This window comes from Micromesistius poutassou (genome assembly GCF_964030765.1).
Source record: "Micromesistius poutassou genome assembly, chromosome: 13".
In the NCBI taxonomy this organism is placed as follows: domain Eukaryota; kingdom Metazoa; phylum Chordata; class Actinopteri; order Gadiformes; family Gadidae; genus Micromesistius; species Micromesistius poutassou.
Window position 1 is genome coordinate 12,159,255 of NC_140283.1, and position 25,795 is coordinate 12,185,049.

General features: G+C 44.7%; 3 protein-coding genes and 4 non-coding genes across 8 annotated transcripts in view; 1 reads left to right on the plus strand and 6 right to left on the minus strand.

Annotated features, from left to right (window-relative positions):
* Positions 1–10,213, plus strand: part of frmd4a (FERM domain containing 4A) — a 67,766-nt gene extending 57,553 nt beyond the window's left edge. Inside the window, exons 22-24 of the mRNA XM_084477638.1 lie at positions 504–1,117; positions 4,983–5,085; positions 6,734–10,213. Of these exons, the coding sequence (XP_084333764.1) occupies positions 504–1,117; positions 4,983–5,085; positions 6,734–6,839 (823 nt within the window). The 3' untranslated portion in view covers positions 6,840–10,213. The remainder of the gene's footprint in view (positions 1–503; positions 1,118–4,982; positions 5,086–6,733) is intronic.
* AC3HAE_027822 (transfer RNA methionine (anticodon CAU)) lies at positions 2,046–2,118 on the minus strand. Its single transcript has one exon. It is a non-coding gene; the product is annotated as a tRNA-Met (tRNA).
* On the minus strand, positions 2,503–2,575 carry AC3HAE_027824 (transfer RNA methionine (anticodon CAU)). The gene has a single exon. It is a non-coding gene; the product is annotated as a tRNA-Met (tRNA).
* Positions 3,559–3,631, minus strand: AC3HAE_027825 (transfer RNA methionine (anticodon CAU)). Its single transcript has one exon. It is a non-coding gene; the product is annotated as a tRNA-Met (tRNA).
* On the minus strand, positions 4,046–4,118 carry AC3HAE_027826 (transfer RNA methionine (anticodon CAU)). Its single transcript has one exon. It is a non-coding gene; the product is annotated as a tRNA-Met (tRNA).
* A 1,581-nt stretch (positions 10,214–11,794) lies between the features above and the next one.
* On the minus strand, positions 11,795–15,088 carry tmem253 (transmembrane protein 253). Of its 2 annotated transcripts, none has more exons than XM_084476957.1 (7): positions 13,905–15,088; positions 13,585–13,747; positions 13,385–13,495; positions 13,179–13,235; positions 12,912–13,022; positions 12,556–12,702; positions 11,795–12,112 (listed from the first exon to the last, which is right to left on the minus strand). In XM_084476957.1, the coding sequence occupies exons 2-7, from the start codon at positions 13,744–13,746 to the stop codon at positions 12,059–12,061; spliced, it is 642 nt and encodes a 213-aa protein (XP_084333083.1). In that variant the 5' UTR covers position 13,747; positions 13,905–15,088; the 3' UTR covers positions 11,795–12,058. The 2 variants fall into 2 exon arrangements, with proteins under 2 accessions (XP_084333083.1, XP_084333082.1); XM_084476956.1 differs by having other exon boundaries at positions 13,585–13,761.
* A 1,177-nt stretch (positions 15,089–16,265) lies between these two features.
* On the minus strand, positions 16,266–20,801 carry pdp2 (putative pyruvate dehydrogenase phosphatase isoenzyme 2). Its single transcript, XM_084476775.1, has 9 exons — positions 20,623–20,801; positions 20,186–20,311; positions 19,915–20,040; positions 19,666–19,785; positions 19,179–19,465; positions 18,597–18,702; positions 18,173–18,409; positions 17,515–17,814; positions 16,266–17,040 (listed from the first exon to the last, which is right to left on the minus strand). The coding sequence occupies exons 2-9, from the start codon at positions 20,309–20,311 to the stop codon at positions 16,771–16,773; spliced, it is 1,572 nt and encodes a 523-aa protein (XP_084332901.1). The 5' UTR covers positions 20,623–20,801; the 3' UTR covers positions 16,266–16,770.
* Between the last annotated feature and the right edge of the window lie 4,994 nt (positions 20,802–25,795).

Genomic DNA, 25,795 nt, shown 5'->3' on the forward strand with positions numbered 1-25,795 from the left:
TTAAAAACGACATACAGCTAATACAGAAATACCACTTCATATGACTTGCAATTGTTGCAATGTTAATCCCCAAAATATGTGTACACACTAAAGTATTGTAAAACTCTATTTAAAAAAAATGTATTTGACTGTTCTTGTTCCTGGTGTTATTTTGAAAAGCTGCGTATTTAATAATTCTATATAATTATTATTTAATATTTAGTGTTTAATTCAAATTGTTGCATGTAGTACAGACCCCCCCCCCGGTTATACAGCAGCCCCCCCCCCCCTTCCCCCCCCCGGTCTGACGCCCAACCCCACCACTTTAACTATTTTAACTTTAACACATTTTCTGCGGGAAACCCTGCAGGCTGTAGTCCATCAAAGGAGCAGGACCCCTCATTACTGCAATGAGCCACACCTACGATTGTCCTACACTGACCCCTCTTTGAGAGGAGGGTCTATCGGGCATTATGCCGAGGGCCAGGCCATTAACGCTGCCCCCCTCCGTCCCTCCCCTACAGGTCCGCGGGCCACCTGGGCTCCTCCAACTCCGGCTCCATGCCCAACCTGGCGGCCAAGAACGGCTGCGGGGGCGCCGGCGGCGGCGGCGGCGGCGGCGGGACGGCCGGGGGCCAACACGGCGTCTACATGCACAGCCAGTCGCAGCCCTCCTCCCAGTACCGCATCAAGGAGTACCCGCTGTACGTGGAGGGCAGCCCCAACCCGGTGGTGGTGCGCAGCCTGGAGAGCGACCAGGAGGGCCACTACAGCGTCAAGGCCCAGTTCAAGACCTCCAGCTCCTACACGGCCGGGGGGCTCTACAAGGAGACCTGGGGGGCGGGCGACGACGGGGCGGAGGGCAGCGGGCGCCTCACACCGTCCCGCTCGCAGATCGTACGGACTCCCTCGCTGGGGCGGGACGGGGCGGGTGGGGGTGGTGGCGGTGGCGGTGGAGCGGGGGGCCGGGTGGCCGTGTCGGACGAGCTGCGCTGCTGGTACCAGAGGTCGTCGGGGAGCCTGAAGGAGAAGGGCCATTCGCACTCGGGGTCAAACGCGTCAGAGACGGGCTCGCAGCAAGGCACCCTGGGACACGGCCGCGGGAGCCGGGTGGGGACGCTGTCCAAGTGCTCGCCAGGTAAGCGCCTTTCGCCGCTCCGTGTGCATGCTGGGAGTTCTGGGCCCTGGGTGTGCGTTCAGTCACACACTAGGACATTGCAATTGCATTTCTGCACAAGCACTTTCGTTCTTTCCGTAAGTGAGTCACAAGTTAGGCTGTGAAACAATCAAAGCATCCAATCACAGGAGACCCTTCTCACAGAGGTGTCATAATAGGACAAGCCCAGGTGTCACTCATTAACACACTATTTATTGGTCTGCTACTTTTATGGTAGTAGACTAATCTTTGCTAGTTTAACCTACTACCCCGTGCCTTGGTACATAAAACGAGCAGACCTGTGGTTATATAATTATGACACCTGCAAAAATGTCTGTTGGAGTTGCAACCAAAAAAGTGCTGCTCAACCTAATTCAAAAAACAACTATACAGAGTGCAGAGTGGGTATAGGGATATTTTCCTTTTTATTTGTCAGGTAGTGCAGGTAGTGCAAGGAGTTATATATATAGTAGTTATATCACGTTTCAAAGTTCTGTATACATACCCTAATACTAGTGGTTTCTAGACCACCAGAGTTAGTTAGTTAAAATACAACTGATTAAGACAATAAAGTAGACAATGTAATAGATTAAAGTAACTATCTAAAATATAGTAATATATTATATATATATGTGTCATTGTTGGTTACTATGGTATAAGCAGAAATAAACCAGCACGTAGTATCTTCTTATTTGAAATAGGTAAAACAGGGGTTCTAAGGTTACTAGAGTTGCTTTACCCAGTTTATTTGTCACTAAGTTTGATTAAATCACACGAAAAAATTTGCAAAACTATCAGTTTGTTATAAAAATAACAAAATTAGTTGGTATTTACTAATTCAGTTGACTTGCTTACTAATGCATGAATCTATTGCCTGGAAGTTCAACACCCCCCCACCTACAAAACGCAGTGCCCCGTGTGAGGCTCGAACTCACGACCTTCAGATTATGAGACTGACGCGCTGCCTACTGCGCCAACGAGGCCTGAATTTGAGCTCAGTTTGAGTTCTCGACCAATCAGAAATGTCCTGCGCTGCAAGCCCCAGCCCAAAGGTCCCTGACCCTTGGGAAAGTTCCAGGGACGTTTTTGGGATAAAATAATGTCTGGAACTTAATTTAGACCCTGGTTCCTGTGGTGGAAACGCTCCTGCAAAGGTTCCTAGTTCTGGGGTAAAGTTCCTGTGGTGGAAACGCGGCATAATCTAGTGAAGTTTGGTCTACTGTCCGGGCTCTGGTAAATTAAAGGTGCAGATAATTAATGTTATGAGCGCTACCTGTGTGAGAAGGGTCTATTGGGCGTTGACCTTGCTTACTAATCTATAATCTATCGCCTCGAAGTTCAACATACCCCCCCCCTACAAAAAGTAATGCCCCGTGTGAGGCTCGAACTCACGACCTTCAGATTATGAGACTGACGCGCTGCCTACTGCGCCAACGAGGCCTGAAAGAGTCACCATTTGACTGTGATTTTTCCACCAATCAGAAAGGTCCAGCGCTGCAAGCCCCACCCCCAAGTTCCCTGAAGCTTTTGGAAAGGTTCTAGGGACGTTTTTGAGGTAAAATAATGTCCCCGGATCTTAATTTAGACCCTGGTTCCTATGGTGGACAAACACTAAAGGCCGCAGTATACTCGCCGTTCCCAAGTTGTCACGCGACAATGTGACGTCAAAATGACGTAGACGTAGTAAATTGGTAAAGTTCCTGCAGTGGAAACACGGCATAATCCAGTGAAGTTTGGTCTACTGTCCGGGCTCTGGTAAATAAAAGGCACAGATAATTTGTGTTATGAGCAACACTTTTGTGAGAAGGGTCTATCGCCCTAGCTTACTAATGCCGCTTTTCCACCGACAGTACCAGCTCGACTCGACTCGCCCCACCTTTTTTTGCGTTTCCATTGTGTGTGTCGCATTCCCGTGTGTGTCGCTCCTTTCCCGGGGCTAGACTTAGGCTGTGCGTGGTTGTGTGTGTCCGCCGTGGCTGCAGTCCACGGACCCGCTCCCGAGGATCAGCATTTCGCTGTTTCGTTTTAGTGTTGTTCCTTTCCCAGGGCTCGAGTTTCGCCTCCATCAACGTTACCGTATGACAACAATAGACACGCAGTCATTGCACTTTTTATTTTATTTTATTTCCCATCATAACCTTTCCCGGGAATCAGGCAATAGTCTTGATCAGATTCAGATTTCCCGGGAATCGCGTCTCCCGTGATTAAAACCTAATGACGACCCGCCCATGTTGGAGAGGTTCTTTTCTACGACCCGCCCACATTGAAGAGGTACTTTTTTAGATGGAAACTCGACGTGCCTGGAACCAAACCGAGTCAAGGCGAGGCGAGTCGAGTCAAGCTGATACTGTCGGTGGAAAAGCGACATAAGGCAAATATCTATTGCCTGGAGGTTAAACTCTCCCACACCCCACGAAAAGAAGTGCCCCGTGTGAGGCTCGAACTCACGACCTTCAGATTATGAGACTGACGCGCTGCCTACTGCGCCAACGAGGCCTGTTAGAGTCATTAGTTGACTGTGATTTTTCCACCAATCAGAAATGTCCTGCACTGCAAGCCCCAGCCCAAAGGTCTCTTGGGGTCCCTTGGGAAAGTCCTAGGGACGTTTCTGGGATAAAAAAAAAATGTCTGGAACTTAATTTAGACCCTGGTTCCTATGGTGGATACACACTTAGTTCCTGCAAAGGTTCCTAGTTCTGGGGTAAAGTTCCTGCGGTAGAAATGCGGGTTCATCCAGTGAAGTTTGGTCTACTACCCGGGCTGTGGTCCATTAAAGGCGCAGATAATTCGTGTTATGAGCTTCGTGTCATGACACTTTTGTGAGAAGGGTCTATTTGGCGTTGTCGTAGCTTACTAATGCGAGCATCTATTGCCTGGAGGTTAAACTCTCCCACCCCCAACGAAAAGCAGTGCCCCGTGTGAGGCTCGAACTCACGACCTTCAGATTATGAGACTGACGCGCTGCCTACTGCGCCAACGAGGCCTGTGTGTGTGTATTGCGCACTGGGAAAGTGTCACGTGTGAGTGTGTAACCCGATCTCTGAGCCGCTACCCCCGGGGTCTCTCTGTCACCATGACCACCACGCCCCAATCCTCAGTGTGAGCCGGAGTTAGAATGCCAAAGGAATTCAACCCGTGACCTCGACCTCTTTGGTGTTTATCTTGAGTTGGAATTAGACAGACTTTCTTGTTACTTACTCCACAGCATTGTTAAATACTTGCTCCTGATTGGTTAAAAACTTTCCATGGGTGTGCATTCTTTTTCAAAGTCCCCTGTTGACTTTTTAAAAGTTCAAATTCAATGCGCTGCAAATCCAAAATTAAAAACAACAGTCAAACAGAACCATTGACCAGATGTTTCCTTGACAACGCGAAAAAAAGAGTCTCAAAGCAGCAATATGCTCACAGCATTAGTTACTTATGACGAGAGAAACGTATATCTTTGTTGGTAACTGTGGTAAAAGTTGAATGAACTCTCCCAGGGAGGCCGTTATTGGAAAATAATGTACTTTGGCTGTGGTACGCAAACTCGGCTTCACCTCGGCCACATCAACGTTGTTCATTATTTTCCAATAACAAGACCCCCCCCCCCCCAGTCGTGGTTTATTCCTTAAATTCTTCACAACTACTGTTTGATGATGGTTGCATATAGAAACTATTACGTTAAGGTGTTGGGTTGGAGAGTAGCAGCTACAGTTGGAGTTCAAGGAAAGGGTTCAGAAAAGTTTTGATAAAGCATCCAGTCCATCCGTGTATCTGTTTCTATTTGTTATAAATGGGGACGCATGACTCTATTGTTTGTTAAGCGTTTCATGTTTCATGACGTTTGTTGTGTTTCTCTCCATAGCTGCATCCCCACACAGCCAGAGGAGTATGACTCCCTCTAGTGAACTGGCTGCCACGCCCACTCCCCCTTGTAGCCCACAACACATTCTCAACTGGCAGAGCGGGTAAGACACACACACACACACACACACACACACACAGTGACACACATACACACACACAAAACCACACACACGCACACATGCACACAAACGTACACGCAAAACCAAACAAACACACCACACACACATACACATGCACACACACACAAAACCAAATCAAATGCACAAACCACACACCGTACACAAACAAACCAACCAATCCAGAAAAGCAAACTGCTTTCTGTCTGTATGCGTCTGGTTCATGGCCCGTCTAGATGTAGAAACTTCCGCCTCAGTATCAATTTCGTCTGTCTTCATCCTGCTGGTTCCAAGGACTTTAAATTACCTTTACCAACTAAGCCCAAGGAATGATTTTAATCTGGTCTTGGTTTATTTAAATTTTCTCTCTCTTTTTCCCACATGCATAATAGTTTCATTATTTTCGCCTCTTTAATTACTTGCTTGTTCATCTGCACGCCACTGTCCTCCTCTCTCTCTCTCTCTCTCTCTCTCTCTCTCTCTCTCTCTCTCTCTCTCTCTCTCTCTCTCTCTCTCTCTCTCTCTCTCACCATGACCTCTCTCTCTTTATTTGTTAACTCCTCGGTTCCGCAAATATTTCTTCCTCCCAAATATTCCTAACCCTAATATTCCTCTCTCTCGCACTTTATTCCTGTACTAACCTTTCTTCCGTTGTGTGTGTGTGTGTGTGTGTGTGTGTGTGTGTGTGTGTGTATGTGTGTGTGTGTTTGTATGCGTGTGTGTGTGTGTGCGTGTGTGTGTGTGTGTGTGTGTGTGTGTGTCCTCTCTCCTGGTTTAGAGGTACAGCTGAAAGCTCTCCTACTGACGACGCCAGTCAATCTCACACTCGACCCAGCTCTGATGCATAGAGGTACTGCCTAGGACGTCCCCCTAAACCTAGAGTCTGTGGTCGGATAGAGAACTGACACTAAAGCACTATAACCCGGTGATGATATAGATGTGATACCGCAGCATCGGATCACCACATCCGTTGCCATGAAGCATTCCCACCCTGCTGTGATCGTCACACTCCATCGTTTGTGTGGACATTATAGAACAAGGCAACCTTATGGCTGTGTTCCTGCTGAACTCTGGACTCTACTCTGATGCCTATTTTGGTATAGAACACTGATTGGTCAGAAAGAATGGTCACAAATTGCCTGAGATGGTACCATAGGGCGGTACTATCTGCAGTTGAAAACCCGGTACCGAAAGCTAGTAGAGTGGCGTAGAGAAGAGTCGAGCTGAGCCGTAATGGAATAGAAAAACGCCATTAGATGGCCTAGTTTAACTGGTTGCTTATTTGGCATGCCGTTGTCCTTCCGAAACAAAGGGCTGGAAATAGGAGGGCTCACTATTTGGCTCTCTCTGTCAAAAAGGGGGCTGTACTGGGGGCCTGCGGTTCTCTCTTCCCCTGCATGCTCTCTGTTCTGTGTTCTGTGTTCTGCTCTGCGCGGGCTTCTCTTATGGCACACATCCTCAGCTCTGTGCGGCAGCACGGCTCATGAAAACACACTCCACCGGCGTCACTTCAGATCACACTTTGCTGAATGAAACCCAACGTGCAGACTTTCTGATCAGATACAGTGTGTTTGACCCGCTGACCTCCAGGGCTGTCCGTCGTGTCTAAAGCTCTCTGTCTCCCCACCCTCAGGTCCTTCGGTGACCGCTGTTTCCCCAGCAGCCCGCTAGGCCCGGAGCTGGCTGACACGCAGCAGTGGTACGGACAGGACCAGGCCAAACCCGGGACCCTGGTCTGAACCCCTCTGCTGTCGTCGTCCACTTCGGCTACTGCCCCATAACACCCCCCCCCCTCATCTCCCCCCCAAACCCTCCACTGTCCATCACTGCTCCCCGTCAGCAACAACCGCTGGATGACAACGTCTTTTAATACCCCCCCCCCCCCCCCCCTCTCTCTCTCGCCCTCTTCGTCGCCAATTTGTTTTCCGTCGCGCATCTCTCTCTGCTCTCGCTAAAGACGGCAACACTGAGCAGGGGTGGGCTCGTGGGCTTCAGGGACTACTTCATGGGGTGGGGGGGAAGATAGACAACCAGAGACACTCCGATCTTGAACTTGGATCCCAGTCCCCCCTCCCCCTCCCCCTTCCACCCCCAAATCCTTGTGCTTGGTGATCAGAAAGTGCGCCTTTCAACATGTGCAGAACATATTAAGAGAGAGAAAAAAAACGCTCAACGAGAGAAAACGCTTCACGAGACACAACACACCGATTCACAAACTAACCCTACACTCACCCAGACCCTGTTTCACAAACTGACCTTTGTCCTTTGAGCCTCGACCAGTACTGCCGAACGAATGGGAGGACACCTGCTGGATTTGAGCCACAGTCTTTCTACACATTTACCGCCCCCAATAGCTAGGTTTGGGTTCCCTGTTTAGTATTTCTTTTTTTTTCTTTTTCTTTTTTGTTCCCCTGAATTATTCTTTAAAATCTGTATGTTCAACATTACGATACAAAGCAAAGGTTGAGTTGCTTTGTATCGTAATGTCCCCCCCCCCCCGCCAACCAAAGATCCAGCGGACTAACAGACCACACAGCAGCTCTGGGCCATAGACCTACCATTGGACTATCAGCCAACTGAAGGCTACCATGCTAACAGGATGACAACACAGCTATTTTCTGTTTGTGGGCAGCTGTATGGGTTTGTGGGAAGGAGGGCTGTAGCAATAACACATAGTAGCAGTGCATGCAGTACAACTGGTGCATGGGTGAGAAATAGGCATTTGTCCACAATGAAACACCCTGTGTGGCTCAGAAACAAAAGCCTGTTACTGCGTCGAAGGATTGGGGCTGGCAGTAAACGCACATTTGTTTGTTTGCGTGTGTGTGTGTGTGTGTGTGTGTGAGTGTGTGTGTGTGTGTGCATGTGTGTGTGTGTGTGTGTGTGTGTGTGTGTGTGTGTGTGTGCATGTGTGTGTGTGGGTGTGGGTGTGTGGCTGCCTGTGTATTTCAGTGGTTTGTCTATATTGTCTATGTTTTGTGTTTCTTGATCTGTTCAGGCATTCGGGACTCCATGGTGAGGAGACACCATGGAAAACATCTCTTTCACTTTCATTATCCTTAAAAACTAAATAAAGAGCAATTGACAGCCCCTTATACAAACATATTAGTGTTAACAGAAACAAGTCGGTCAATGAGTCATTGAATGAGACTGGTATTGCGATGCAGAGTGCATTACAGTCTTCGAAAATCAGACTATACATTTGCCCCTCTCTGTCTGTCGGTCACTCCGTTGCTGTCTTTCCATTGCAAGTCGTCTGTCCAGATCATCTGCAGGTCAGTGCAGTAAAACAGTCGGTTGATCCTGGAAGTCTAGGCCCCGGTCAACTGTATAATCACAGTCCTCTGACCCAGACACACACACACCCACATGCACATATGGTCTGACTAGCAAGACACATGATTATAGTTTAAGCACATACTAATGTTGGCTTATCAGTGCCAAAAAAGGTTGGTGCTTCAAGCCTGTACTGTCATTACGGATACAAACGTCCCCGTTGTGTAACTAAAACAGTCTTATCATTACCTGGTATTAAACCCAAGTTTATTTGCGAATGGGAAACATTGGTTCTCACTATGGTTTTGAAGCACAAGACAAACAGTTTTAGTGGTCAGGGAAGCATCTCTAAATGGGGTTGAACGCATTGCTGTGAGCTCCAACTTAGGAATATGACTTAATTTAGTGTTGATGCAAATTCTGACCTCAAAGGGAAATTGAGAGCACATTTAGTTTGAAAACATGGCGCATGAAATCCGCTGTCCTCTCCTCAAAATGAAAACGTAATTTTGCATGGTTTCACCACGAAAGATAGTTACTCATGCTTTATGGAAAAGCCTTTTGCACCCATTCCTAAGATATATATTTGGGTCTGCTTTCACTCGATTTCACAGCACTGACACAGGAAAAGCTACCGGCTTTGTTTGTTTTTCAACGTGTACCCAGTCATTGTTGTAAAACGTGTGTCATCCTGTCGGTGTTCCTCATGTACAACCAGCGTGAGACGGTGGGACCCAGGCCCTGCATGGCTGGTTCTGTTTGACTTGTCCCGCAAGTACTCTGTGAGATGACTTAAGTAGTTAGTAAAAAAAAAAAGAATGAAGCCCCTCCCGACCAATGGGTCGCTGAGATCTCCCCGGCCCGGCCTGGCCCGGCCCGAGCCCACCCTCTCGCAGCACCCCCGCATCAAAGCCGCAGCACCCATGCATCCAGTCCCCCCTGTAGAGACCACTGTCGGCCATGAACCCGTGCATGTCCTGCCAGGCAAGCTAGAGATAAGCGTGCCCCTGCCCCCTCCTCTGCCCCGCCCGCCCCCCCCCTGGCCCCGCCCTCTAAAAGTTATCCAGCATCTGCCTTCTCTGCTCCACAAACGAGCGCGTCTTTATACACTATTTGAACCTTGACCTTTGTCCTTGTGGTGAACTCTGACCTCTGAGCTCAACGTGATAAAGTGTGATGTACTGTCCCCCCCCTTTAGGTCTAAACATGCCATACTTTCTGTACTTTATAGCGACATATGAGGGTGTTTTTTTTATATATATATATATATATATATATATATATATAGTCTGAGAAAAGGATAAAACTAACTTTTATCAGTCTTTTTCCGTATGTATGGAGGGACGCCGTACGGTTTTGTGGGGGTTTTTAACATTCACCACTGTTTTAACAATACCCCCATTTTATACGAAACCAGTATTGTTTGTTTGATTTCTGACATCGTAACAACCCTTTCAGGTGCTACAAAATGACCAGTTACTGCTAAGTCACGTAGGAGCTAGACTACCCTTCAATGTAAACTATAGATTCCAAACCAGATGTGCAGAACCAAGCTTATTTTAACTTACAGTTTAATAGTAGAATACTTCCTCTACCAAACAATAGAGCATGTAACCTGATTTGATCACTTCTGTTGAACTGTAACCAGACATCAATGGTGTTGTAGGTTTAAAAAAATGTGGAATTGACAAAAAAAATAACTAAATTCCACAGTTAATTTATTCATTTTTTCTATTAAGAATTTGTATAGTAACTTTACATTTTTCAAAACTGTGTTGTTGGCAACTGATAATGAATTTTCCAGATGAGAAGACTTGGTGGTTCTTGAGATTATGAAAATAAATTATTGCTGAATGTTCTCAATATGACAAATGTAATTATTTCTGTGTGTGTGTGCGTGTGTGTCTCAGAGGTGTGTGCACCGTCGGTCAGTGGTGGTTACTCCTGCTCTCCAGATGATCCCATGTCATTTGTCGTCACTTCAATCAGCCCCCCTTTGCTCGTTACTCACAGATGACTCATTCTTTGAAATGCTAACTTTATCTCGCTAGCATTGTCTGGCTAGCTTTATCTGGGCTCTGAGTCAGTGGAGCTGGATCCCATATCAAAGGAGGTTCACACTGCACTTCCTCCCACCGTCGACACACTCACCCACACGTCGTCTCACACAGGCCAGCCTCTGCTTTACAAATGGTCCTAAAGGAATTCCCACACCCACCTAAAGACTATCGTTTACACACACAACCAGGCATCTTAAATAAAGAATGATCGGATTTTATTAATACCATTAATGAATTGAGCATATACAAGTCATATACATGTATGTATGTATGTATGTATGTATGTGTGTGTGTGTGTGTGTGTGTGTGTGTGTGTGTATGTATGCATGCGGGTGTGTGTGCTGGGTGTGCGTAGTGGGATCCAACACAAAAGAGACCTCTGAACATTCTATCATGAAGTGTATATGCAAGAAGTGATTTGTGAAGTCCAGAAGCACAAAGATGCTGCTCGATTGAGTAAGAGATCGACTTTGAGAATGGCCTGACTCTTCCCCTGGCCCCTTCATCATTTCCTCTGCTTCGTATATTTTGCTAGAGGACCCCTCTCTCTCTCTCGCTCTCTCTCTCTCTTCCCCCACTGTGTTCCTGTAGCTTCGCTGCCAAGCAGAGGACAGCTGGAAGCTGTTAACCCCGTATGCCGTGAGAAACTGGTTCCTTGGCAATTCTTACACTCTTACACATCTTTCTCTCTCTCTCTCTCTCTCTCTCTCTCTCTCTCTCTCACACACACACACACACATACACACACACATACACATACACATACACACACACACACACACACACACACACACACACACACACAATAATGCATACACCCACACACATGCATGTCTGTGTGTATGTGTGATTAGCCAGGGGTACAACTCTTTTGTCTCCTGTCCAGCCTACCTGGACATGATTGAACAACTCTACTTAAGTAGATTAATGTGAAAGGTGCAGGGTTCAACTACAAAAGGTCTGCTGGATTATATGGTCTTGCACCTCTTTCAAGTTAATTATTGATATTTCAAGATTTTGAGTTGTTTCTGGATAAGTAAGTAAAAAATCTTCAGAATCCTATAGATTAATTTGAGAGGACTTTTGTGGGTTTCTGGATAGGAGTCGTCATCAAATCTGGGCCTGTGAAACCCTGTGAGACCCTCACTCTGAGGGGCTACGCAAATAAACTGGACGTGACTATTTATGACTCTGGAGGACTTTTTAGATTGCAAGTATTTGACCTAAATGTGTTTTGTGTCATATAGGAGCTAAACAGATGATGACTGCCCTCTAGTGTTACTCTTTACAGACTGGGTTGAAATTCATTCATTCAAGAACAGCCCATTTCCATTCGCTTTTTGCTTGTCATGACACAACATTGTTTTTTTTTATTTTGAGAGATAGAAATGTGGAGTAGTTTTTTTTATTATAGTTTGTCACCAAAATTTACAAACGGTTTATTTGGCCCTCTTCGGCTGTTAAGTAAACATGTATCTAGCTTGTTATAGTGAGCTTGTTCTCCTCAGCCATGTGCAGCGTTGGCACCTCACCACCTAGCCCTGGCCTAGTAGCACCAGCCAGATCCTGTCAGCGCCAACACATGCAGTCCGAGGTCACAGAATCCTCTTCAAGAGCCAGATCTAAAGGCTGAGTTCCTCTTGCTCCAGTAGGGGAGAAGTGCCGTTATCCAGATCCTGCCGGAAACAAGAAACAATCAACACAACAAACAACACACACTGTTTACGTCACACACATGTTGTTTGTCTTTGAAAGTTTGTCATTTCCCCCCACCGGAAATACATTCTACTATTACAATTCAACTCTATAAATCGCTGTGTCTGACTTGTGATTAGGGGTGGTACTGACATATGTTAGGGGCTGTGGGTCTGAGAGGTGTTGTTTAGGGAGGGTACTGACTTATGTTAGGGGCTGTAGCTCTGAGGTGTTAATTAGGGGGGGGGGGGGGGGGGGGGGGGTACTGACCTATGTTAGGGACTGTAGGTCGTAGAGGTGTTGTTTAGGGGCGGTACTGACCAATGGTACTGGGCAGTAGGTCTAAAAGGTGTTGTTTAGGGGGGGTACTGACCTATGTTAGGGGCTGTAGGTCGTAGAGGTGTTGTTTAGGGGTGGTACTGACCTGTAGTACTGGGCCGTAGGTCTGAGAGTTTGGAGTGCTGTAGCGACGTAAGCCCCTCCAGGACAGAAACAGGGTGTAGAGGGACGCCAGCAGACACAGCACAGTGAAGGTTATAGAGCTGCCTTTGGCCACATGGGATCCAATCCGCTGGCAGGAGGCAGAACAACAAAGTACAGCTTTATATTTAGATCCTCAAAGATAGTAGAACAAAATATTTCCAACAATCATAATGTCACCTTCATTTATGCAATGTTCTCCATAATATCAATGTAGATTGTAGATGGTAAGGCTATATCATGATTTTTTCCTTCCAGCACTTTGACACTTTGGTGCTGTATGGCAGAATGGTGTGTTACCTGCTGGCTTGTTTTGAGAGCTACTGCATGGACAGAGTTCACAGCGTAGGACAGCAGAGCACTGAATCCCAGCAGAAAACTGAAGAGGTTGAGGACCATCAGTGTGGCAACCTGTCCACAATAATGATATATAAATATATATAAAAATTGATTGATATATCGATATATACAGTAGATAGATCATTTGATTGATTACACATAATACAATATGTATATCAACAATATATTGTAATAATATGGAAGAGAGCAGAGACTTCAAGGCTTTACCCGCATTTTTGTCGGTTTCTTGGTGAGAAGGAAAGCCAATGCCCCTGTGGCTAGATACTGAAACAGAGAAATATGTTTGTTGATTCTTGTTTTGCTGAATCAAATCATGATCTGATCAGTAAGTAGTAGGCAGTAGGGTCCTATGCAGGCCATCACTGCTGAAATCCCCTTTGAACGATCCCTTTGCGTGTTATAAATTAACTTACAAACATGCTGGACCAAACCGGCATGGTCATGCTCATGGCACAGTTGAAGCTCACACAGGAATAGGTAACTGTGGTTAATATGCAGGCCAGGGCAGCAAGAACCTGCGTCGCCTGGATGTGAGATAAAGTGGGACATCATATGTTCAAATAGACTAGTTTCCATTTTCTGTATTTAGTACTGTACAAAAGTAGGACTGTACCCCGGTGACCAACACTCTGCTGCCAACCACTGTCCCGAACCAGCGCAGAATCCTGGCATCTCTGAGGTCTCCCTGATCGCTTGCTTCAGGAGGTGGCCGGTCCCTCAGAGTTTCCCTGACGTACACCTGATACAAGCCTTCCTGGAACATGTTCTGAGTCATCCTTTATAATAAACACTATAATCAGAATACATAAGTAAAAAATTAAAAGCCGTTTAAGCCTGCTCACATATTAACATTAAACACAGGGGTACACACATATATTTGTCATTTTGCAATTTCATTTAGTTTTGACAATGTAGTACAATGTTGGATCTTACCTTCTTCGTCGTGCAGGATTTTATCCAGAGGCTTTCATATTTAAAAATAAGACCAATATAATGGCTGAAACTATAGTGTAGATCCTGCAGTTTTCTCACTTCCTCCACGTCTACGGTGTATTCCTCACAGCCACCAGTTCTGGAGATAAAGCGAGAGAGAGCTCTCAAGGAAGTTTAAAGTTCACAGGCTCCACATGGCACACAAGTCCACTTCGGAGAATATGGAGTCCATGATGTCTTGATGTTATTTGACAAAAAGTTTGAAAACTGCTCAGCTATGCTTGCCATGACATTACACAGCTAGTTTCACTTTATTTCACTTCAGCACATCACAGAAAGTAATAGTAACCTTTACCCCTCTCTCTCTCTCTCTCTCTCTCTCTCTCTCTCTCTCTCTCTCTCTCTCTCTCTCTCTCTCTCTCTCTCTCTCTCTCTCTCTCTCTCTCTCTCTCTCTCTCTCTCTCTCCCTCCTGCTAGTTAATGGTTATTCATAATGACTGTGTTTGTAATCTCATGCTCCTCCCAGGTTGAATCCGCCTTCATTAGAATATCAAAGAGTTGCAATGGTAAAAGTAAAGGCAGCAATGCAGTAATTACAGGGAGGTTAAATATTGACAACACTGAAACAAAGTGGTCCAAAGACTTTTTACAGACACAATATAATTGAATAATGATCGTCTGACTAACCATAGAACCCTTCGATAACAAATCAAACTGATCACACTATAATTCAGACCCCTAGTATATGGCTAGAGAAAGAAAAACAATATCCTTCTATGTAGACAATATTGTGTTTTATGTGACCATTACTGTGATAGCTTTACTAATGTGCTGACCTTAATTTGAGTAAGATCACAAACAATTTTTGAGACAAAAAGTTGAGACAATAAAATTATGATCTGTTGATCACCATGGTGATAAGACAAAAGTTGTATTCTGACCTTCAACAGTAGGCAGTAAGCCTCTCACACCCACACCCATTATTTTTCTGTGCCTGTGTCATCACCAGTAAAGGTGGGGCAGCCTGCTACACAGTGGATCACAGCCTCTGGTAGTCCTGCTCTCCCTGAGCTGGAGGAGGTGAGAGTGCTGAGAGAGACTGCGCTCCAGCGTACTCCTTAGTAGTAGAATACCAGCAGGTAGTGGTGGGAAAAAGCCATGGGATCGCTTTCTGCAGACTGCTGGATCTGGAAGGAGGAAGCATAATATTATAGAACATGAAGGACTAGGAAATTATAACACAATACCATTTCAGAAGAAAGTGAAACATCCAATATCAAGTCCCAAATTTGACCAGTTCTAACTTGCAATTGCATTTTCCTTTTCCCACTGGATTTATGTTTTGTTTTGTGGGTAAGTTAGTGTCAACTAATACGGGACACATTAAGCGCTTCAAAACACATACAATAAATGACGATAGCAATGCTGTGTTGGATTAAAACAATCCATAAATAGTGGGAGCTTTGCCCAATAGATAGTAAAGTCAGGAGACAAATGACTAAATGAAGTTGAACGCAAGGGGAAAAGTCTCACAGACATGTTAAATTGACGTTGTCTCCAACAGTCACTCAAATGAATCCACGATCAGGTTTCCATTCCATCCCGTTCTCCTCTGGTAGAAGGTGGTAGCAGGTAGTATATAGCATGTATATAGTATATTTATCTTATTCAAATAGTTTTTTATTATATTTTATTTCAATTGGTAAATTTATTTGTATATATACTCTTGTTTTGCACTCTTTTCCCACTGTACTGCTGGTCACTTGTGAATTTCTCCTAAGGGGGATTAATAAAGGACTATCTTATCTTATCTTATCTTAGCTTTTGGACTCCAGGAAGCATATCGATGTCAAGCACCATCAGCCAGTTGTCCAGCCCTCTATGGAGCTGAGGTCCTGTGTCTCATTTGATTATTAAACCTCAATAATAAAAGGTTTGATAATCAGTTAATTCAAAGAATTATTACTAGTTACTATTACTATTCAACTATTATTACACTCCAACATCTTTCAAACTGACCCATCATCCTACAAGCTGAGACTTTCCCAACATTGTATTGGTTCTGTAGCAAAGTAAATAATACATTTCAAATATCCCCATTGTCAGATGTGAATGAGGACCAATGACGATTGAAATGGGATCAATCAGTTACATAGATGTAAATCTTACACATAGTAAGTGTAAACATTAAAAAAAATGTTTATGTTCAAGCTCTCAGGGGCTGCACAGATGGTTTATAAATGACACGATTGCTTACCAATTAAATGTGAACACGTGCTCACTTTTAGTTTTAATACTGTTTCTTATTAGTTATGGAGACATAAAAAAATCTTAGGCACTATGGTTCATACTGTACTTTATTGAAACAACTCAAAAAAAGGAACATATAAAACTTTATCCTCTAAACAATTTTAATAAAATTCAAAAAAATCAATCAAAAAAATGATTGTCCAATTGTATCAAATGGCCAAACGCACAATCTGCCAAACTTTGGTTGCCGCCCCAGCAAGTTGCGCTGGATTCTTTGTGCCATAAGGGACGGTCGCATCCCAGTAAAAGGTTAATGGAGCATCGTGGCTCTCAAATTTTGTGACTCTTAATTAATATAATCTGCACCTCAATGACACGTATATTACAATTAAAAAAGGATCTTGATAACACCCTGTGTCAAATCTGTTACAATGGTAACAATTAAAGCTATGCAAGATATGTGTGTAATACACACGTACATAAAAACAACACGCCACTGTCATGTTAACATAAAAATTAGTGTTAAAATAAAAAGGTATGTGCTCCAGGATCCATTTCTCTCCGCCACTGCGAAGAGGTATTGTGAAGAGACCAGGGTTTGTGCACCAGGTCTCTGCTAGCTCTTCTGGGGTCTGGCCAGGTCTGAGTTGAGGTACACCACTGTGGCGGTGACGTCATCCCTGTACATCCTGGCCAGCTCATCCGGGAGGGCCAACATGGCCGCTAGTCTCTCCGGGCACAGCTGGCCGCGGTCGCTGGTGCCCAGAGCGTGCCTGATCAGGTGTGTGGCGGCATTGAGGTCCGACGGACGGTTGGCCCGAGCACTGCGCCTCTGCAGGATGTCCTGCATCTGACCCAGCTTCAGACGTTTGTCAGAGACCGGTGCCTGCAGGGACAGTGACGAGACGGCGTAGATGAAAGGATCAATATCGGAAAGGAAAATGTTGAAAGGAAAATCCAACACGGACACAACTTATTTTGGATGAAAAGCAATGAAGTGGGTTGCCTAGTTATGTTATGGATTCATTCTGGTCCAAACTGGTCCAAGTTTACAAACCTGGGATAACATTTTAATGTTATATTTAATTTTGCCCTCGATAGATTAAGCTTATACTATTGCATGAGTTAGGATTAAATGTTATTAGCAGTTTTGGGTTACCAGGCAACATCAATCAAACGTTCTTGCTCCACCCCCCAAATTTTCAGACAGCAATATCCTGAAAGGTAATATAGACCCGCCCCTAAATGGAAAAAGTGTCTACCATAAATCAGTGAGACCGCATCTGAAAAAAAAAAAAAATCAGACAGTGGGTTGGGACTAGCTCGAAAACAAAGCAAGCAACTAACAACAGAAAAATACCTGCAGGTGAATCCCACTGAGATGTTCTCCAACCAGTTTGACGGCACGCTCGCTCCCCATTTCGTCCCATAGGCCATCAGAGCCGAGGATGAGGAACCGGTCCTGGGGTCTGAGCTTGTGGTACAAAATTTCAGGAACGGCATCCAGGTAGGGTGGGGTGAAATAGTTGGGTGGCGTGTAGTGGTACATGTTGAGAGAGTCAAGGTCCATGCCCGACTCCAGACTCTGCAGAACGCTGCTCTGGAGCTCTCGGCTCCACTTGAAGCTCACGTCGCCAAAAGCACGTAGTGGCATTAAAACCTGTTACATCCCAACAAGAATCAAGCAGAACACAGCGGCTTCAGCAGTGCTTTGGTTGTAAATGGGCACTTTGGATGACATTTGCAAAGCTAGATTAACTAATAATCACACCTACCATGCCTATTTAAGTACCGTTGACTGACATTGATGTTTAAAACCTAGGTTTTCAAGGAGTACAGCGGCACAAGCCTACAGTACTTTACCTATGCATACACAAGAGGGACAACCCCAGCAGCACCATATTTTTTAATGGAATGGACAGTAGTCATTTTACTATCAGCATGAAGTATAAGATAATTAGTATATTAGTAATCATTTGTTTACATCTCAGCTACTTTACATACAGTGCGACTCTTACCCCCAGGAGTCGGTCTTCCGAGACCACCGTGTCTGTCTCCGAGGGGGGGTGTCTGGCCCTGATGCGCTGCAGCTCAGACTGATTCTGGGAGTTGTGGTCCCGGGAGAGCGGCAGTGCGCTCCAGGAGCCATCCTCCTCCTGCACCCCCAGCACCGCCCTGCAGTCGCCAGCATTGGCCACGTGGATCCCCTCCAAGTCCACGTGGGCCACGCACGCCGTGCATCCCGTGAACGCCACCTGTAGGGATGGATTATTGTGAATCTGTAAAAGCACTGATTTCGGATCATTTAACTTTTATTTTGTTTGTAAATTGCCTCTTGAATATACAAGTAGTGTGATTGTGACACCAAGTCAACGGTCACATTCCAACCAAACATAAATAATATTAACACAGCCAATGGTGGCATCCCCCCATTCCCATTACCTGTATGGCTGTACTCTTCAGCAGGTCTGAGGAAAGAGGCACCTGGGCCTCCAAAGAGATGTCTGTGTCTAATCGTTTAAAGGCATAGTCCATAGCTTCTGCTGGACTAAAAACAGAATGAGATATCTCCATTAGTGTCATTCCAACAATGTCAATAGCATTTCCGATCATAAACAAGCTCCGGTATGTTTTTATCTTGTTCAGACATGGCAACAGACGCACAGTACATGCAATGTGCATTTAAGATGTATGTTATTTATCCCGCACTGAAAACATAGGGTTTGCTGGTGCATTATATTTTACACTGGACGTCCAGTGTATACCATGTGCAATAGATCTAACTTTGCAATAGAGAAGCGTGTAGACACGGATATGATCCAAGTCTTCCTAAACTTAAATCACCATCATAACCAATCATCACGTACATAATCAGGAAATGGAGAACGAATCACCATGACTTACATAATTTGCTGAGCTTTCAACTTTTTTTCCCCCACTAGTTAGCAGGAAAAGCATACATAGCAAAGATTAACTGAATAATGAGAAATGAAAAGGAAGAGGAGGTCACTGTTGAACACACACCTCATTCCATCCCTGTGCTCCCCGTGGTCCAGCAGCTCCTGCCAGAATACTCGGAGCTGGTCTCGGTAGAAGGAGGCAGATTTCTGGTAGCTGACGTCCCCCCGGTGTTTGTACCACTGCAGGACAGCAGGGACCGGGCGACCCTGTTCCATTAACCACTCCAACTCCTCCAGACTCTGCAGGGACATCATCGCTATGGCAACGTAGGACAGCAGGCGCTCACTGACCGCCTGGGCACAGGCCCAGCCCCCATGTCCATCAAACACGCCAAAGAGTGTTCCTTGCGTCTAGGCCATAAAAAAATAAGAGTAATGGGTTAAACATCATGCACTCACACACACACACACACACACACACACACACACACACACACACACACACACACACACACACACACACACACACACACACAGGACAGGATGAATGACGAATGAAGGAATGATGAATCAGAGTATATACAGAATGTGTTTACAGATGTACTACATGCCTGTAGGCAGGTAGCAGCACAGTGGCGGTCCTCATTAGGTGTGTTAGCAGCAAGCTGGTTGCTCTCAAACTTTCTCACAGCACTGAGGCTTCTGCCATCAAACCCAGGGATACTCACAGCCTGAAATACACACACACAATTGTGTTTGAAACATTTAAAAGCATAATACAAAGAATCTTCCGTTTCACTGCATACACAAGGTTGTGTCTATAGTAAGCTCATGGTAATACATGCATGCATGGGTATTACCTGCTCATGTGCTTGTAAAATGCTGTTGACTTGGATCCGGTTAAGCTGGAAGTCCATAGTCTGACGAGTTGAGAGGGACCGCCCACCTAAAGCCCCAGCTGCTGAGCGACCACCACTCTGCATCCACTGGACACATTTATAAGCTTTGATGGTCATCGCGGTAAAGCGGATAAACTTTTTAAACAAATCGATCAAGCCTGCATCTTGAACATTAATAGGCTAATAGACTACAAAACCTTGCGGGAATGTATCAAATGAGTGAGAAAGTAACCTGCAAAGACGAACTGCAACAAAATGACACAGTGCAGCTTGAGGCTCTGTGGAGGATGCGGGTGCACATCAATCCAGACATTTGATAGTTTGTCTTTGAAGCTCTATCACATTGGCCAGTGGTCATCTGTGAGGTGGAGAAAAAACATTGTGAGGTGGAGAAAAAACATCATGCAGAAATGGGTCAGCCAAGGACCACCTCTGGGTAAACGTTCAGATAACTACAGCATGTCAAAGAAGGCCTGTTCAACCTAGAGTAGGCTGGCTAACGGTACCTAGCGATAGCATAGCAAAACGAAAGTGACTATTTAGCTAAAGTCAACAGTCGCAGTATATTATGATTTAAACGGATTGCGGGTCATTGCAGGTACACAGGAGGGACAGACTAGTCTATGCGCTGGATAATGTAATAGTAAGCCGGTTGGAACAAGTACGTACACATTGGCAGCTCAAAGCCGACGCCGGGTGATGCTGTTACTGACTTGTCGATAAGAATTACAAAGGGAATCGCATTTCTTTGGTAATGAATATATCTGATAGTATATTCTGAAAACTTATTCTTCATTCAACAGAACTCAACCGCTGACAACTACAACAGTTAAGTTCTCTTTCAACAATGGCTGTCAGTTACTGACACAGAGACCAACCAAAACTGGTCAGCTGATCCGCTATCAGCCAATTAAATATGCCCGACCAGGAAGTAACAATTTGACAGGCGACAGCACGCGCACAACCAGGAGTCGAACTTCAAACACACTTGAACTTCAAACACTCTTGAACTTCAAACACTCTTATTTGTATATATTCTGTATTTACCGTTCGTTTTCTTTCCTCCAAGCACATGACAGAAGGCCATTCCCACGACAGTAATCACGCTGCGCAAGACTGTTATTTATGTATTTTATTTGGATGCAGGTGCGTAGCCATGACTTTAGGGCCCCATGGGACATTTGTTTTGTCCCGTAGATATGGTGCACACCGTCATTATTAAATCAATCTCTCTCTCGCTCTCGCTCTCTCTCTCAGACTAGAAATTACATTTACCAAAGAAAATGAAGACACCAAGATACTTCGTGCCCCGGTGTCTACATTCTGGCTTGCTGAGACTAGATCATGATGATCATCAACATCATTATTTAACATGATAAGACATTGGTTGTAGTTGCTAGGTGTACAAAAGGCTCCTGCGACAAGTGCCGTTTACGTTCAACATTTTATAAAATATTGCTTGATAATTAGTAAATAATAAATATATTATTCAGTTGTTTTTTTTAAAGTTACAGTGATAAAATAAAAAATCCACATGATGGCGCCATTGTTCATGGATAATTCATATAACATATTCAGATATATTTCTCCTGTTTAGTTTGTACCAATCTATCAGATTGTTAGCAAGTGGTTCACTGATTATCTTTCCTCCAGAAAACAATGTGTGTGTCAACTGACTCCATATAGTCATGGTTTTTAGTTGTCAAAATAAGTGCCACAGGGCTCTATTGTTGGTCCTTTACTTTATATAAATGATATATAAAAGGCGGGACAAAAGTTTAACTTTGTTTAATTTTATGCAAACAAATGCATATTGGGGCGTACAGTCAATGTGGTCTTATACTGTACATTCTGTGAGCACTGGCAGACTTCGGATGAATTTGTATTCCCTGGTTTTAAGAACTTCTGTCGATAACATTCCCCTTGCCCCACCAGATTGTACACCCTTTTTGGAGTAGCATCCCAGAGGTGGGAGTGCACCTGAAGTGAACATCAGCCTTGAAATGCCGTAAGCAGTTAGAGGTCACCCAAGGGATTTGATCAGAATAATTCAATCCCATCTCCCGAAAAATTAAATGAAATAAACAGTTCTCAAAACCAACACGGTTCCCAGCTTTGCTCAGTACGCACCCGAATCAGTCATCGTTTCAACACAAGATACAGCTATGGAAGCAGCTGTTCCAGCAGTAGCAGAGCCTTCTCAGTAGCACTTAGTCAAGCAGCAGATGGTTGAGGATGATGCTCAGACAGATGAGAAGTGCAAACACTTGGCTTGCTTGCTAGGACAGTAAATAAGTCTGCACTTTTGACAGTCCTATGCAGTTCAAGACCACCACTAGGGGGCAGTAGCTGCTTTTCTACTACATCCCATCGTATTGAATGGGCCCAGAAGTGACAGCAGATACAGCACACAGTTGCCTTGAGTAGGGTTTGAGATTAGAATGTTATCTTTTACTCTGTGCTCCACTTCAGTTCTTTTAAACATTACACATTAGCTTCCGACCCAGTACTGGCTTCTGGTGTACTACACAGACAGGCATCCTTGAAGAGTCTGCGACAAACACCTCAGCAAGGAAAGCAAACAAGGATGTAGTCTAGACAAAACTCTGGGTGTGTAGCGAACGTGTGGTTATTTCCTCATGGTAATTTGATAGAATCTAAACGCATTGCGTGTGTGTGTGTGTGTGTGTGTGTGTGTGTGTGTGTGTGTGTGTGTGTGTGTGTGTGTGTGTGTGTGTGTGTGTGTGTGTGTGTGTGCGGAGGGGGGTCATTATTCCGTCAAAAAATCAGTCAAAAAAATATATATAAAACAGCAATGATTTTCAATTATGGAAAATGTTATAAAGTATTCAGACAAAGAATAGCCGACAAAATGTGCTTATCTGTATGATATCTGTATCAAACCATAGGCATGTTAAGATAACCGATTGGTTACTTGGTATTTATGGGAACAGCGCTCCCCATCAGAGCATTACTATCAGCCGCGGCTGAGCTTTATCTGCCGATTTATCAATGGAACAGGAAACTAGGTGTGGTGTGTTGAACTTGAATCATACTCTTTAACTTGTGGGCACAGGGGCTGACCTGACCAACCTTCATCCGGTCAAACAAAAGAGGGGCTAAATAAGGAAAGGTTTGCTCAATCCAAAACCATGGTAATCTAGACGACGCATGCCGCCTCTTGCTTTGTACAGGTGGTAGACACCGCAAGATCTGACTAACACGAATTGTGGTTTCCACGGCGCCAGATCGGACAAGTCATTGCTTCTCCCGGTTTGATCATCAATACATTTTTAGACAAGCATTTGATTAAAGCGTATAATAATAGGCACTAGGTGTGTGTGTGTGTGTGTGTGTGTGTGTGTGTGTGTGTGTGTGTGTGTGTGTGTGTGTGTGTGTGTGTGTATGTGTTGTGTGTGTGTATATATGTATATATATATATATATATATATATATATATATATATGTATTTTTTATATATACTTTACATTTGTTAAGCTATCTATAGTGAACCAGTGGTTTTAGCAGTTATTCTTGCCCTCTTAATAATAGGGCTGATAATAAAAGTAATAATATAGTATGGTAAAGAAGTTATCCAAATAAAAGTAATTAAAAAAGGGGTTGCATGGGGACATTTCTTAGTGCTAGTTAAAAGACGGGCAGCAGCACCAACTAAAGGCTGTGGATTGATATCTGATTGAGATGTGAGATCAAAACTTGAATACTTTCATCTCGGCCATTGGTTAAAATAAAGCACTGGACCTTTCTCGATCCCTCGTAGATTAGATACGGCTGTGTGGAAGAGTATCGGTTTATCATTTAAGCTGCAGGGAAGCCGTGCATACAGCACATTGGATGCTACATTCCCCGGCTGGCAGAAGGCTTGCAGACCTGCATGCCATCCATTGTTAGCATTTTGAAACTGCATGCGGGCATGTTGGGCTCTCCCATCTCGATCGGCCGTATTCCATGTAAGAAGGCTCATTGTGATGGCTGGACGGAGACACGCGCTGCTGTGTCTCCGACTCGTTCCATTCAGTCCCAACATGGGCCAACGCAAAGTCCAAGCATGCAGGCCTAACATGGTGGTGTTCACTGGAGCCTGAGTTAGGAGACGAGTTATAAGCTTGAATGAACAGCTCAGAACCTTCTATTTTTGGTTCTGTCCTCGTATCCTTAGATGCTACATTATCAAAGCTTGAGATGCTGCTGTGAATAACATGTCACATGGCCTCCAAATAAATGAAAAGGAAACATGCAATACAGAATTTTCAGTATGCAGTATGGCACAAGGCAATGGGGTGAGGTGTGGTAAAAAAAAAGAAGCAAGGCTTTATGCATCATGATTCATGGGGTTTGTGCATTAGGCAGAACCACCAGGCGATATGCATTCATTGCATGCATGGGACTGCCCTCTATACCTGGAAGCGACCATTCCTGTCATCCATGTGATACGCCCAAGGCTCATCCGACAGGGCTGTGTCTGTCTGCCGCTCACTTGCACCATTTGTTCTTATTCCCACGCTCTTGAATACCCGGTTGGCCACAGACACACGCACACACAGCTTATCTGAACAATGCCTTAAATAGTTGTTGAGTCCCATGACAAGGCCATGTCACCAGAGGCCACAGCAGCGTTTGTGTGTGTCCGTGTGTTTGTGTGTGTGTGTGTGTGTGTGTGTGTGTGTGTGTGTGTGTAAGTACATATGTACACGCACACACAGAGCCGTTTGTGTGTTTATGTCTAGGTGTGTGTGTGTGTGTGTGTGTGTGTGTGTGTGTGTTTGTGATGCTATGCAGCTGTTAGCTGCTGGCTTTTCCCGGGGCTGCAGTTCATGTCACCACTCATTGATGATCACCAGTGTTCCAACTGCAACATGTATACCACACTGTTCTCAGCAAGCCTTTGTTATGACAAAATACCTCACCTCCCAGAACGTTGCATTCTGTAGGAAATTATGAATGATCAATTTGTTTTATCTATCCAAATGTTTTATCTATCAATATTGCATCTATCACACCAATGTGACGGTTGACTCACATTTAACTTTTCTCGAAATTAAAAAATATATATATAATGAATTTGTTTGACCAATTCTTTGTGCTTCTTGTAGAAAATAAATGTATAATATAATTGTTGAGTGCCATCAATGGCCAAACAACCTTTTCTTGTCATTCATGTTGAGATTGAATAACATTTTAGTTAATTAGATAAACATTGAAGTGTGTGTTACCAAGTGCTCCCAAATAGCCAATAACAGAAATGAGAAGAAGTGGAACATGACTGTGTATTCTTGTAGCAGGAGGAACAACAATGGCATTTAAACTGTGCTGAATATGTTGCCTTTCTCAGTATGTGAGTGGCCCTTCATGTTCAGCACACATCACTCACACACACACACACCAGCTTCATGTCTGGGCAAGCAGTGGAAGAGGGGCCTTTTCTGGCACAACCACCTGTTGAGCCCTGTCCCGCCCATGTACACGATGGCTCCAAAACACACTGAAGTAAACACAGCGTCTTCCTAACCGGTTGTTCCTGGGAAGGATCACAGGAGCCAGGGGCCAAGGGCCTCTCCCTGCTGATGATGGGGTCATGGCGAGCAGGAGGAACACCAGGAGAAAGCGTTTCATATCAGGGTCACACGTAGACCATGTCCACTCTACACCGGACACATGGACAGACTGCGTTTGTGTTTCAAAGCACTTTCCAAACGTTTTCACTTGTAAGCACATTTGGAACCATGTCCATCCAAGCTGTTTCAGTTCATTGTGTTCTGTCATGCCAATGGCCAGAACAAAATTTCATGCTGCCGATTTCTGGGTCACAGTCAATTATATC